This window comes from Mus caroli, unplaced genomic scaffold (genome assembly GCF_978045245.1).
Source record: "Mus caroli unplaced genomic scaffold, Mus_caroli_1 scaffold_3, whole genome shotgun sequence".
Classification (NCBI taxonomy): Eukaryota; Metazoa; Chordata; class Mammalia; order Rodentia; family Muridae; genus Mus; species Mus caroli.
Genome location: NW_028227258.1, coordinates 134,070,833 through 134,084,324, shown reverse-complemented (window position 1 = coordinate 134,084,324; position 13,492 = coordinate 134,070,833). Strand labels below are relative to the sequence as shown.

The 13,492-nt window shown below is 40.0% G+C and overlaps 1 protein-coding gene across 3 annotated transcripts in view; it reads left to right on the top strand.

Annotated features, from left to right (window-relative positions):
- The window catches only part of Pld1 (phospholipase D1), a 191,949-nt gene extending 184,319 nt beyond the window's left edge, over positions 1 to 7,630 (top strand). For all 3 annotated transcript variants that reach the window (XM_029475235.2, XM_029475236.2, XM_021157475.3), the window contains 2 exons: positions 4,273 to 4,390; positions 5,865 to 7,630. In XM_029475235.2, coding sequence (XP_029331095.1) covers positions 4,273 to 4,390; positions 5,865 to 6,089 — 343 coding nt within the window. In that variant the 3' untranslated portion in view covers positions 6,090 to 7,630. The remainder of the gene's footprint in view (positions 1 to 4,272; positions 4,391 to 5,864) is intronic.
- The last annotated feature ends 5,862 nt before the right edge of the window (positions 7,631 to 13,492 follow it).

Genomic DNA, 13,492 nt, shown 5'->3' with positions numbered 1-13,492 from the left:
CCTACAGATACAGTAAATCACCAGGTTATTAACCATCTCCATTCCCAACCTTCTGGGTGAAAACGCAGGTCATATATCTATTGAAAAAATGGTCCTGTCTAGCATTTCTGGTTTCTTCAGTGTGTATCTATGGCAAGAACCTCTGTGTTCCCAATAGTGGCCTTATGGTAAGACATAGCAAGTGCTTTTGACATAGTTGAAGGTTGTGTTTTATGCTGCTTGCAGGAGAGATGTCCTGTAAAACCACTGTTTTGATCCTTCATGCTTTAATGGTGCACATGGACTCTGGCTCACACAGAGAGGGAATGTACTAGGTACAGCTCTCTTTGACTACATGTCAGCCACCTTTCTTCAGTATTAGCAGACTGAGCTCGCCAGACCTGGCTACATTCATATTCAGACACATTCATTCTTTGTTCTCAGCTCGAAGAACTGAGCCGTGCCTCAAAATATTCCAGTACCTTTCAACAGCTTTTATCGCTATATTACTTTATTACTAACTGTTTAGTGCAGTGGGAATTCTTTCAAACCACTGATATTTCAGAAGATTGTTGTTAATTTGTTTTGTTTAGCAGGGAGAATTTAAAATTAGTACCCTGCTATTCAACCCACTGGCTTCCTATTACAGCATACACAAGGAAATATTTCACTTTGTAAACTGAAAATATGTCCTGTCCTTTCAGTTGTGGGTAAATTTCAGTATTCTTTTTAAAGTAGTGAACTTCTTTATACATCTTCAGGTGTATACTAAATATAGAGGGACATGATTCTTCTTCTCAGCTCATTTTCTCTTGTAGAAATTTGGCATATATAAAAACATCAATTTTTTTAGGTGCTTCTCAGCCATTTGGTATTCCTCAGTTAAGAATTCTTTGTTTAGCTCTGTACCCCATTTTTAATAGGGTTGTTTGGTTTTCTGGAGTCTAACTTCTTGACTTCTTTATATATATTGGATATTAGCCCCCTGCAATCTCCCTGTCGCCTCCTTTCCAGCACTGGAGTAACAGCACACACCACTGTGGGTTTGGGGGATTGAATTCACGTCCTCATGCTTCAACGCAAGCCTGTAACCAGCTGAGCCATCTCCCTGTGCCCAGCTCATATTCTTTACTGAAAATTTAAGATTTCATAACAGGAGGATTAATCTTTGGTAAAACTTCATTTTCCTGTTAACTCCTTGGTGTGTTGTTATTTTTCTGACAATTTTCACACTGGCTTAAAAAGCAGCTGTCCTTTTTTTTAAAAAAAAAAACAACTTTTTATTGATTCTCTATGAATTTCACATCATGCACCCCAATTCTACTCAGTCCCCCATCCCTTCATATCAACCCTCCACCCTTGCAAACCCCCTCCCACCACAGAAACTAAAACAAACAACAACATTAAAACCACCTCGCCATGGAAGCTGTGGTATATCCCTCTGTCCACACATCTTTACTTGGAAATGTTCATTGCAATGAGTTATTGGCCTGGCTCGAGGGCTCTGGCTTCGGCTACACCATCAATACTGGGGCCTTACTGGAATGCCTCTAGGATATTCTGTTGTTGCCCTATATCATCAAGATCCTGCAGCTTTGGATCAAGGCGGTTGTTCTTGAACAATTATTTTAACTTTACTCCAATGGCAAAAACAGATAATATATTAATATATTTAAAATCACCACAAAAAATCATGTCAATTTTCTTCCCTTTATTAGAAGTGTTCCCAGAGATAATATTGAAGCCTAGAGCACAGTCATTTTCTCTCTTTAACATGCAACTTTAATCCATTGTCCAATCTGGGCTATTTTTGAATAGAAACTAACAGACACATTTCAATGTGAAATCAATTCTGGAGACAGAATCAGCCATCAGGGTTCTGTACTGACTGTCACAACTGTGAGCCAAACAGTCCATTAAGTATCCCAACTTTACAGATACAACCATCACTTACCAGAAGCCATCAGCTACACACGTGAGCTCAGAAAGAGCTAAGATGCTAGGTGTGTGGAATAAAAAGAACAGAAATAACATTTTTGGGGGCAGTGTTTCTGCCCTCCTACATTTTGTGGCTAAATATTAGATATACAGAGGCATGAAATCAAAGTCATTTTCTTTAAATCTTGTCCTCAAAAGGTCACCCAAACTTTTTTAGATATTTTTGTTATTCATTTTCATGCAGTTCAACACTGACAGGAGAAATATTCTAGAACAAATTAGTGCTGATAGAGACTTTCTAACTAGTTTTCCTACAAACAAGCCCTTAACTGATAAATTATTAGATACATTGCTTCACCTCTTATTTTAAGAATAAACTCATGGAAATAACCTACACTTAGTCTCCAGCTCCTTATATGTGTCCTAAGCAAATGGTACTATTAATTCTCAGTAATTAATTCTAACTAATTCATTGTCATAGGCTTTCTGCCCTTCAGATTTGGCACAGTAAAGTTTTGCTTGAATTCTCAGTAGCCTGCTGGGGTATGCAAACATCCTTGCTTGGGTCCTCTTTTTAAAGTTTTTCTCATGTAAGCTACAGGAAACATTATTTGAAGTAGCAATAGAATTTGAGATTATGGCTCTCAAGAATTGCTGTGGATTTATGGTGCCATTCCACCTGTTTTAAAGAGATTTTGTGTTGCAAAACAAGTGCAACCTGAGATAGAAACGAGTTGCCTTTAATTCCCCTGAAATAGACTGAACTTTTGCAAGTTGTGGGTGAAGGCACATAGAGAGTGTGTGGTGTAGCACAGCCTCTCTCAGAATAATTCCAAATATTCTTTAACTCAGGAATTTGCATTCTGGAATTCCTCCTAATGATAGTTAAAAAAAATCACCAACTATTACATATTATGTCTAAATTACATCCGTTGTGCTATTGCTCATCATCATAAGAAATGGGACACCACACAAATGGCCATCATAAAATAATTGGTTACAGAAACTGTACATGCTGGGAATTTAAGCAACCATTAAAAATGATGTAAGTCTACATTTGCTTGAATACAGAGAGGACAACTGAATGATGTCAACATTTTAAATCAAGTGGTCAGTGTTTTGGTTAATTTTCTCTCAAATAATCTGCCTTCTTTAGTAACAAATGGACCTTTTGAAATGAAAATTATTGCAGGTGCCACAATAAAAACAGAGTACAAGTGGTCAGAGGGAAATGGTGGGACAGTCCTAGGCTCTACAGCCTCACCTGCAGTAGTGGGACAGTCTTAGGTCCTGCACTCTCACCTGCAGGAGTGAGACAGTCCTAGGCTGCCCAGGCTCACCTGCAGGATCAGAGACGGGAACTATGAAAAGTTTGATCTTGTTCTGAATCATAAAGCATTGCAGCTGCCTTGTCCAGCTTCCATGTAATAGTGCTTACTTTATCTTATTGTATTTTATTTTGTCATGTTTGGTTGTTCTCTCTTAGAACCCTGTTCTTGTCTAATGAGAGTCAGAAAAGGACTGGATCCAGAGGGGAGGGGAGGAGGGGCGGGACTGGGAAGAGTAGAAGGAGGGAAACTATAGTCAGAATATATTGTATGAGAAAACAATCTATTTCCAATAAAATGAATAATACCAACTTTTTAAAGTCACATCTGGAGTTGGTAACCAAGGGATAGAAGGGAAAAGCTCCCTGGCCATAGCCATCTCTCCCTCCCAACACATGCTCTGTTTGTGACAACCATAACTCATTCTTCTGCTAGGGCTGACCATCTCTTCATTTTCAGTCTTTCCAACATTGAAGGATTGCCATGGTTTTCTTACTCGTTTCTGTATCCAAGAGTTGAGCATGGGGCTTGCCCCACGAGATGGGAAGGAAGATGAAAGGGAAGAGTAAGATCAGAAGGAGGTGGGGAGCTTGGGGAGAGATTAAGCAGAGAGGGAAAAGAAAGGACACTCCAGAAGTCCCCTGGAGTCCCTAGGGCATGGTTGGAGTACCAGTGTTATCTCTTACCGACTGTATGAACTGGAACAGATTTTTATAATCTCTCCCACTTAAATTCCTTTATCTGTGAAATGGGCATAATTACAATTGCCTTTCCATAGAGTTCTGTACCTTTAGTGAACTCGTTCTCAGGCCAGTGTTTGGGTGTAACCTTCATGGTCAAGGGTCTGGCCATCATAGGCCATACTACAAGGATGCTTTTAGAAAAAAAATCCTGAAGTTTTAATGGGTTTAATGGCTTCCCTTTCTTCCTTTGCAAAAGATCTCTGTCCTTGTTATTGAGCTGCCTTGCTGTTACTGCTGGAAAATTCTGACCTCAATCATTCAGTTCGAGGGTTCTTGTGTTTCAGACTTGTCCTGGGTTATCTTTCTGACCCAAGTGAGGACCTTCAGGATCCTGTGAGTGACAAATTCTTTAAGGAGATTTGGGTTTCAACAGCAGCTCGAAACGCTACCATATATGATAAGGTGAGACATTCTTACCCCTCCTCCTGCCTTTCTTTATGCTCATGATAGTTTTATTGATACAGATAGAATATTATTAGTATAAAAGAATCAATATATCTCTGTGTTGTAAAACCATCTCTCTGTAGACATTGAAAAACAAAGAACAAAGGGCTAGGGACATAGCTCAGTGGCCGGGCATGTGCCTAGCATGCGCAAGGCCCTGGGTTCAGTCCCCAGCACTGACCCCCCGCCCCCAAATAAAAGACCAAAAGTTTTATAAGGCTTATCATTTAGAAGAGGCATTAGTGATACCCTGTCCTCTATAGGATGCAGAGCTCTCATCAAACACATCAGGGGCATATGACCAACCAGTCTGAGAAGGCATTTACAAAATAGACCGGATCCAAAGAAAGCACACCTGTGCCCAACCCATCTGAGTTGGTGATCAGTGGTATACCAGTGTGCTGTGGCTGTCTGAGCCTTCCCTTCATCCTGTGGTTATTAAAGAGTTAAGTATTTGATGGTGGAATAGGTTACCTCAGGAATAAGCTAGGTTTGTTGGCCATCTGTGGAAGAACGTGTCCTCCTTTGTGTCTCCCAGAGCCCTCTTTCTGTACAGATGTGTGGTCTCCTTGGTAAGACAGGACAGTTATACACATTTCTTTATATTCATCCTGTAGACTCCTGTAGGAGTCTCCTTTAGGTTATGGTCAAGCAGGTCATGTGCCAACAGCGAATTACAAATATACACCCTGTTCAGCCCCTGAAATTGGAGAGAAACTGAAAACATTTTGGTCATAATGGGATCAAGCTGGCCATGACACTGTGGAATTTTGTGTCTTAGACACAGGGATGATGTTGATTCTGTAGGTACCTGTCCCTGTTTTGATGCAACACCTACTGAGATTCCCAAGGGTTAAGTGCTCTGATGTCTGAACCATATGTCAGCTAGCAAAGGGTTATACATACAAACACTAAACGAGTTGCCATATGTGTCTTTCAAAGTGAAAAGTTAGAGAAAACAGAACTTGCAGTTTTCCCCTTTGACAAGAATCTCCAGTGAAATTTGAGTAGGGCTATTGTTTTAAAATTTCCTTTTAAGCAAGTGTTCCTTACTGCTATCTTGACTTTATTCTGTGGATAATAGCACTGGGATAAGAATGTGGGCGTGGCCTTTTAAAATGGAAACAGATGAACAGTGTTTTAGCAAAGAAAATGTCCAACTAAGGTTGGTTGGGTTGGTTGAAACCAGGACTTACTACATAGCTCAAGCTCGTCTTACACTTGTAATTCTCCTGCTTCAGCTCCCATGTGCAGGATTACAGGCATGTGTCACTTCACCCAGCTGTAAACAGTAACCCATTCGGCTTGTGCTTTGACATAAAATGACTGTTTCACAAAACAAAGATTTTGCCTGTTGGAATGATTATCTTCTATAAAGAACCTGGGCTTGCTCTTAAGCAAGTGGCTCAGCTTCCAATTTGTATCTTAACAGGTCTTCCGGTGCCTTCCCAATGATGAAGTACACAATTTAATCCAGTTGCGGGACTTTATAAACAAGCCCATATTAGCAAAAGAAGATCGCCTTCGAGCCGAGGAAGAACTGAGGAAGATCCGAGGGTTCTTGGTGCAGTTCCCTCTCTATTTCTTATCAGAGGAAAACCTGCTGCCTTCCGTTGGAACCAAAGAAGCCATTGTGCCTATGGAGGTTTGGACTTAAACCGTTTGCAACTGAGGGTCTTCCAACAGGAAGACCACAGCTCATATATGTTCACTTCTAAGGACTTCACAGCCAGAGTTGGGCCTGATGCCTCCTGTCACCAACCCACTGGACTCTTTCAGAGTGGCTGGGTGTGACAGTGGTCACCCTGATGTAAGGACGCTGGACATAAGCAGATCTTCATCATTCCCCCTACTTGTCCTTGAGAAAAGCAGCTATGTTCTTATTGTTAGCATATGCTCAAATAATACCAAACACAGACACAAATTACATCATGTATTTTAAAACACATTTCCTTTGCTAATAAGACTCTGCCTGTGACTGTGATCCATACAAGTTGCCAAAAGTTGCCTGAACGCTCTTGTTCTTATGTTCATTTATGCAGCTGGGGCCTACCTTGTTATCCATACAACATTGTTTAAGAGATTGCTTATTAATGAAAGATGTTGGAGAGCTGCTTTGATGGTCCTCAAGGATCTATATGGTGCCTGTACCCAACCTGATCCTGATGTGAGCATATCTACCAAGCCAAGACATTGTTCTCTGTTCTTTTTCAGTCACTGTAGAGACAGAACAGGCTTTGCCTACCTAACTCCATACACTAGGCACTTCTGAGGACATCGTTACTGTATCTTAGTAACAGGAAGGCATTAAATCCTAATACCGAAGAAGGATTTCTCTCTGTTCCCAAGATACTGTCCAGCTGTGTCCTTGTCATCTGATAACATTTGTCAATATGTGCAGCATATGTCAAAACATTGTAACCAGATACGCACAGATGGGACCTCCAAGATGTCAGTGGGAATCCAGTTCAGAAAAAGGACAAGATTCCTGACTGTCTGAAGAATCCCTGTCCTCCTTGACCACTGGATTGATAGGAAAAAAATGTTGATTTTCTCCATTGTAAGGCCAGTGAATGTAATTTGTCTTTCAAATGAATCAAAGGCTTTGTAATGTCCTTCACCTAAGAAGCATGAGTCTAACCTTATTTACCTTCAGTTTTCCACTATACCTTCTTTAGGGGAAAAAGCAATTGATCATACAAGATCTCTACTTTGCTTGAACTGTTAACTATATTGTATCATTCCAACATAGCTTCCAAAGAAGCTGAAATAATAACTCACATTGTTCCGATCTGAAATGTGGATATCCACTTTCCCTCTCAGCTGGTATTGTGCCCTTTGTAGACCAAATTTCAGAGCTCCTCTTGCATCCTGGGAGTGTCTATGGGTTCCTGGAAGCCTGGGACTTGTGCATGTGAGGTACCTATGTGATTGTAAACAAAAGGGATTGCTGGAGTAAAATTTCCTTTGAGGTGCTCTTCAAAGCAACTCCCAACCCATGCTTTCATGGATAAATATGCTGGTGTGATGACACAGGACCACAAAGCCAGTGATATAGGTTAGTAACAAAGTGACAGTTATATCCAAGGGAAGATGTGTCATCCCTAAGGAACATTGTACAAATGAGGTAGGATTTGTAATCAACAATGGAAATTAACATGTTTTTATGAATAAATAACTTATTTCTTATATGGCCAAGGGTGGTAAAATCATTTCATTTTGTAGTTTTAGTGAATAAGACACTTTATGCAGATAAAGATCTGATTATATTTAAAATATTCAGTGTATGTGGAGTACCTGAAGGCTTACTGTGTTTTATTTAAATTTAAAAAAAAAGAAAACCTTAAAGCAGTAAAAAAAAAAAAATTGGTTCTTGATTTTGTGCAAAATGTTCTCATTAGACCATAAAGGTCTGGCACAGACCGATAATCATTTACTCTAACCCTCCCCATGTTACAGCAGAGGAAACAGACATACATTGGAGGAAGTAATGACGTAGGCCTGCCCATCAGATGTGCAACAGACTGCTGCACCCAGTGTTAGTCTCTCCTCACTTCATCATTACCCCAGATCAAGGACATGGAGGTTTCATACAGGGCGTCTTCTGCTCTTTCAAATCCTGTAGTCAGTGTTTCTTTGTCTCCACTACTAGAATGGTACCTGAACGTGGCAGAGACTTCATAGGTTGTTTAGTTTGTCTTCAGACTCTGAAACAGTGCCTAGTACAAAGGACATGTGGGTAAATGTTTGTGGAGTGAAAATACTATATAGGAGAGGGAGCTGATGAGCTGCCACACTAAGTTTTAGGACACGAGTCCCACTGCTGGTTTCTGCGCCAAGTTTTCCCTCTGCATCTTCTCAAATGTACAGTGCTAAGATATTTACTCGGAGGGGTCTTGTGGAAAATTCAACAATGAATACCTGTGGTAACTGTTTACGGAATTTAACAGTCTACCAAGCTGCATGGGACATGAGCATGAGCTGTACCACGTGCTGATTGCCTGCCATTCATTGACACCACTACTGCCTTCTAGAAATTACATCACCATATCTGATAAAGACTTTAAAATGGGAACTTTATGCCCTGAAAAGCTACTTCAGATCTGTATAGCATTTCAGATTGAGCAGTCTTCTGAAATGGCCATCAATACTTACCTGATGTTCCGCCAAGCTCAGTAACAATCTTTGTTTTCATAAAGCAAAAAAAAAAAAAACCTATTGTTACAAGATGTGAAGAGTAGAAAAGGGCCATGGCCCGAGGGGGATGCTGTGGACATGGCCAGCTCAGTGCTTGTGGTGGCAAGCACCATGCAACAATCCCCTCCAAATCCCAGGTCTCTGAAGTGAGATGCTCTTAACCCTGAGCTACAGTAGCACAGAGTAGCTTAGGGGACTGATTGTGTGACTTTATTGCAAAATGAAAATACCTGTTTTTAAGGTGCTTTTCAAAGATGAGTTTGTAGGTAGTCAAATTATGGACAGTTAATTTATATAAGAACTTGTACAAATTAATATATCATAAATTAACACAAGAAGCTGGGAAGTCATTTTCCAGGCTGAGTTGGAAAATTGATTTTCTCATCAATATGTGTGTGTGTGTGTGTTTGGGGTGGTTGGTAAAGTACCTGCTGTATACAGATGAGGCCTTGCTTACAGACTCCTGGAACCTGTGTAAAACGGTGGGCAGGGTGGCCTGCATCTGTGATCGTAACATTAATGGGGAGGAGACAAGGGAAGTCCAGCATTGTTGGCCAGCCAGTCTAGTCATTCCATAAGCTCTGGATTCAGTGGGAGACCCTGTTTCAAACAAGATGTAGACTATAGAGGGAATATCTTGTGTATTATATGGATGCATCACCTATCAATTAAGAAGTCTATGACCTATGGCTTAGGCAGGAAATAGAGGTGGAGCATCCAGGAGGCAGAAAGGATTCTGGGATAGAGCCAGGTGCAGAGAGATTTGCTGGGAAGGAGACAGAGGCATGGTACCTGAGCACAGGAAACCAACCACATGGCAGAATGTAGGTTAAAATAAAGGAGTTATCTTTAGCTATGGTCTAGTTAAAGAAGAGCCTAGCTATAGGGCTAAGGTATTTTAAGTATATTTTGAGTCTGAGTCTTATTTCTGGGAGCATGTATCTGGGAGGAAGAATCTGGACCTAACTTCTACAAAATGGCGCTCAATGTATGGCAATTAGAACCCAAGATTACAGCCTAGCAAGGCCTAAGAAAAAAGTGGGAAAAGTTAGGATAGCTGGACAAGGGGCCTCGTACAAACAAGCAAACAAACAATCAGACAAACAAGCAAACAAACAATCAGACCAAAGCCAAAACTTCCCAGAACCGCACTAGATGGATGGCTGGGAAAAATTCCCAGCTGAGGAACCTATAGAGATAGTATGGAAGGTGGCTTTTAGAAAAACTCCCTAGTAAGTTTTTAAAAAACATAGAAGTTGGGGCTTCTTCCAAGGGCAGAACACAGCTGCGGCCTAGGGCAAGAAACCAGTTCTGAGTTACACACAGGGAGTGGATGGCAGGCAGAATCCATGAAGACTTTCTGGAGACCACAGCTGTGGGATAAGCCACTTCCGGTTCTCCCAAACTTGGCACGGCAGGTCGACCCAATCCTGTCCTTATAGGAATTAATGCTCTACCTCATGGCATTCAGAAATGAAGCCCTAGCCGGGCGTGGTGGCGCACGCCTTTAATCCCAGCACTCGGGAGGCAGAGGCAGGCGGATTTCTGAGTTCGAGGCCAGCCTGGTCTACAAAGTGAGTTCCAGGACAGCCAGAGCTACACAGAGAAACCCTGTCTCGAAAAACCACCAAAAAAAAAAAAAAGAAAGAAAGAAAGAAATGAAGCCCTAAGTTGGCTGCTGCGGCCAGAGGTAGGATGAAGGTCTGAATGACTTTCCCTGTAAATAAAGGGACAGGGGCATGGCCGGGCACAATATAGCATCTGAACTAAGAAATAACAGACATAGACAGAGACAGGCAGATCTCTGTGAATTCTAGACCAGCCTGGTCTTAAAGTCAGGTGGCAGCCTCAGCTAATAAGATAAAGCCACTTGCAAACAACAGTCTAAAATACAAAATGACATACTTTTTTCCTTAAATGTACTATATAGGTTTTTAAATGAATAATAATTAGGAGCGTTCTTAGTAATTAAAAAAATAAATACACATCAGTCTTAAATTTATATAAAGACAAAGGTGAATATAGGTATATTTATCCACCTATTAATAAATATTAACCTTCAAAGAAGGGAAAAAGAAATGGGAATTGATATGAATGTTTTCAAGGGTACATAGATAATAAATAAATAAATCCAGGCCTTTGATCTCAGTACTTTGGAGACAAAGGCAGGGACTTTCTGGTGAGTTCTGGTGAGTTTCTGGTGAGTTCGAGGCCAGCCTAATCTACAGAGCACATCCAATTCAGCATGGGCTACACAGAAGAACCCTATGCCAATAAATAACAACAATAATAGTTTTAAATTACCAAAATGAAGATGGCCATAAATTCTATGGTTGTGATGGCATTACAAATCCTCCATGAGAGAGGTCAAACTAGAGCAGATCTAAATAAGACAGGGACTGCTAAATTGAATCAGTCTATACTTTTAATAACTTCAAACTGCTGGACCAAGGCCATGTCATGTTGGAAGAGAAGCTCTATATTTGTGTTAAGCACTTTGTAGAAAGAAGAGAGAGGGTCTAGATTTGTGTTAACAGGAAAGAAGAAAAGGCTTTGGACTCCTTCCAAAGTAATCAAAGTAATAAAGATCAGAATTGATAGAGGGAGTCCCCCTGAAGATCTCAGCTGCAGACAGAAGAAAGTCAAGATGACCAAATGTACTGGTAATGCATATTGCTAAACCCTCTATTGAAACAGCTCTGAAACTGACTGGGGTGTGTGTGTGTGTGTGTGTGTGTGTGTGTGTGTGTGTGTGTGTGTCCAGCCAGAACTTCAGCTTACCTGGCCAGTAAATCTTGTTGGCTCCAAATTTCTCATATGTATTGTTACGTACCATCATCACATGTGACATGAATGGAAATTTATGTTGCAATTTGATTATGATCAGACCAACTTCTGAAGAAAGTTATCTTTTACCTGCTCAAACAAAGAGCAGGAAATCATCTTTAAGTAATTTGTACACATTTTCACATTCCATCCATTATGTTAGTATAGAGATACATATTACCTGTAAACACTTTGTTTGCAGAGAAAACAACCAAGAATGTAGCCCTGACAAGATTCATCACTGGGGATGGTGAGTTGCTGGGACTTGCTGTTCCAGCTCCTTGCTTGATTCTACCTCAACTACACCATAGCTGTTTCCTCTAAAGACTTGTTTCCAGGGCATTTTTAGAACTGCCTGCTTGCACATCTAGCCTTTCATACTGTTACAGTCAAGACTTCAGCTAAGCCCTGAACTTACTTACTACATAGAGAATAGACAACAAATGATGCCAGCTAGCCTTCTTTTGACAAAACAATTTTTTCCAATTTCCTTGTGCCCCTCCCCCAACAGAATTCCTCACCCCACTTCATTAAAAAGCAGTTTTGAGAAGACTGCTGTCCTAGCCCCTTAATATGGGTTGATGGTTTGGTCATTTTATGACTTATAGATATGTTATCATTTTAGGAGGTAATTATGGATAATGATTTTATTGGACAGGGAGGAAATGAAATAAAAAGCTTATACTTAGGGATTTCTATCTTTCTTCTTTTCTATCCTTTCTTTCTTAGATGAAGAGTAGGGGGTTAAAAAGAAAAACAGCAATATTATAGGACATTTGAAAAATAAATAGGTGTAGATTATAGAATCTTCTCTTAAACAAAAAAAATTATAACCATAATCTTACATTGATCAAGATCCTTACATTTTGATGTAGAATTGAGGTTATATTTTCTTACATTCATAGGAAATTTTGTAAATTGATACAGGTTTAACATGTTCATTGGTATAAATTTTTATATATAGATACAAAATTTAAGATTAATTTTGTTACAACACAATAGAGGTATGTTTCAACACTTGTATAGGTATTATGCCTATGCAAGTCATTTACTAATATGAGGTTTAGTCCCAGTCCTTTCAGTAGCTACTATTACAAACTGTTTAAAAATAATTAAGTAATACAAGTTAATAGTCATATAGTCAAACTCATGGTCATATTAGATACTACTCTAGTTAATTACAATAAAATGTTTTCAAGGTTATTAAGATAGTAAATACCGCTGGGCGTTGGTGGCGCACGCCTTTAATCCCAGCACTCGGGAGGCAGAGGCAGGTGGATTTCTGAGTTCGAGGCCAGCCTGGTCTACAGAGTGAGCGCCAGGACAGCCAGGGCTACATAGAGAAACCCTGTCTCGAAAAAAACCAAAAAAAAAAAAAAAAAAAAAAGATAGTAAATACCTAAGAATAAACAAGGTTTGACAATGTATATATACTGCAGATAGCTGATTTTCAAAAACCTCAGAGATCCACAGAATGTCATTTAAAATTATTTCATTATTAAATGATCTTTTGACTATTAGACAAGTTTTCTCCTGAAAGTAGCCCCATTCACATCAATAACCTCCATATGTGATGTGCTAGCCACTGGGCAGAGAAAACACCCTCATTTCATCTGCAGACAAAATGCTGTCGAGAAAGGACAAACAGATACAGAAAAGTCAACTACCATGCTCTGCCAAGACTAGGTAAGCACGTCCTGCATTAGTCCTGCTTCACAAAAAGGCTGTCTGATATTCTGGGCCTAAAGGCTGAAGAGAGCAGCTCCAACATTATAAAGGCCATATTGAGGACTATCCAGACAAGCAGCTTATCTTTCTCATTTCTTATATTTTAGAAGCTGCATCCTTCTACTTTCTGCATATTCAGTTCATATTTATTCCTTTTTAGGTCTCTGATGGTATTGAAGACTAAATCGTTATGGTCTCACAACTAAGCTTAGTTTTGAGGATTTTTTGTTTGTTTGTTTTTTGTTTTTCGAGACAGGGTTTCTCTGTGTAGCCCTGACTGTCCTGGAATTCACTTTGTAGACCAGGCTG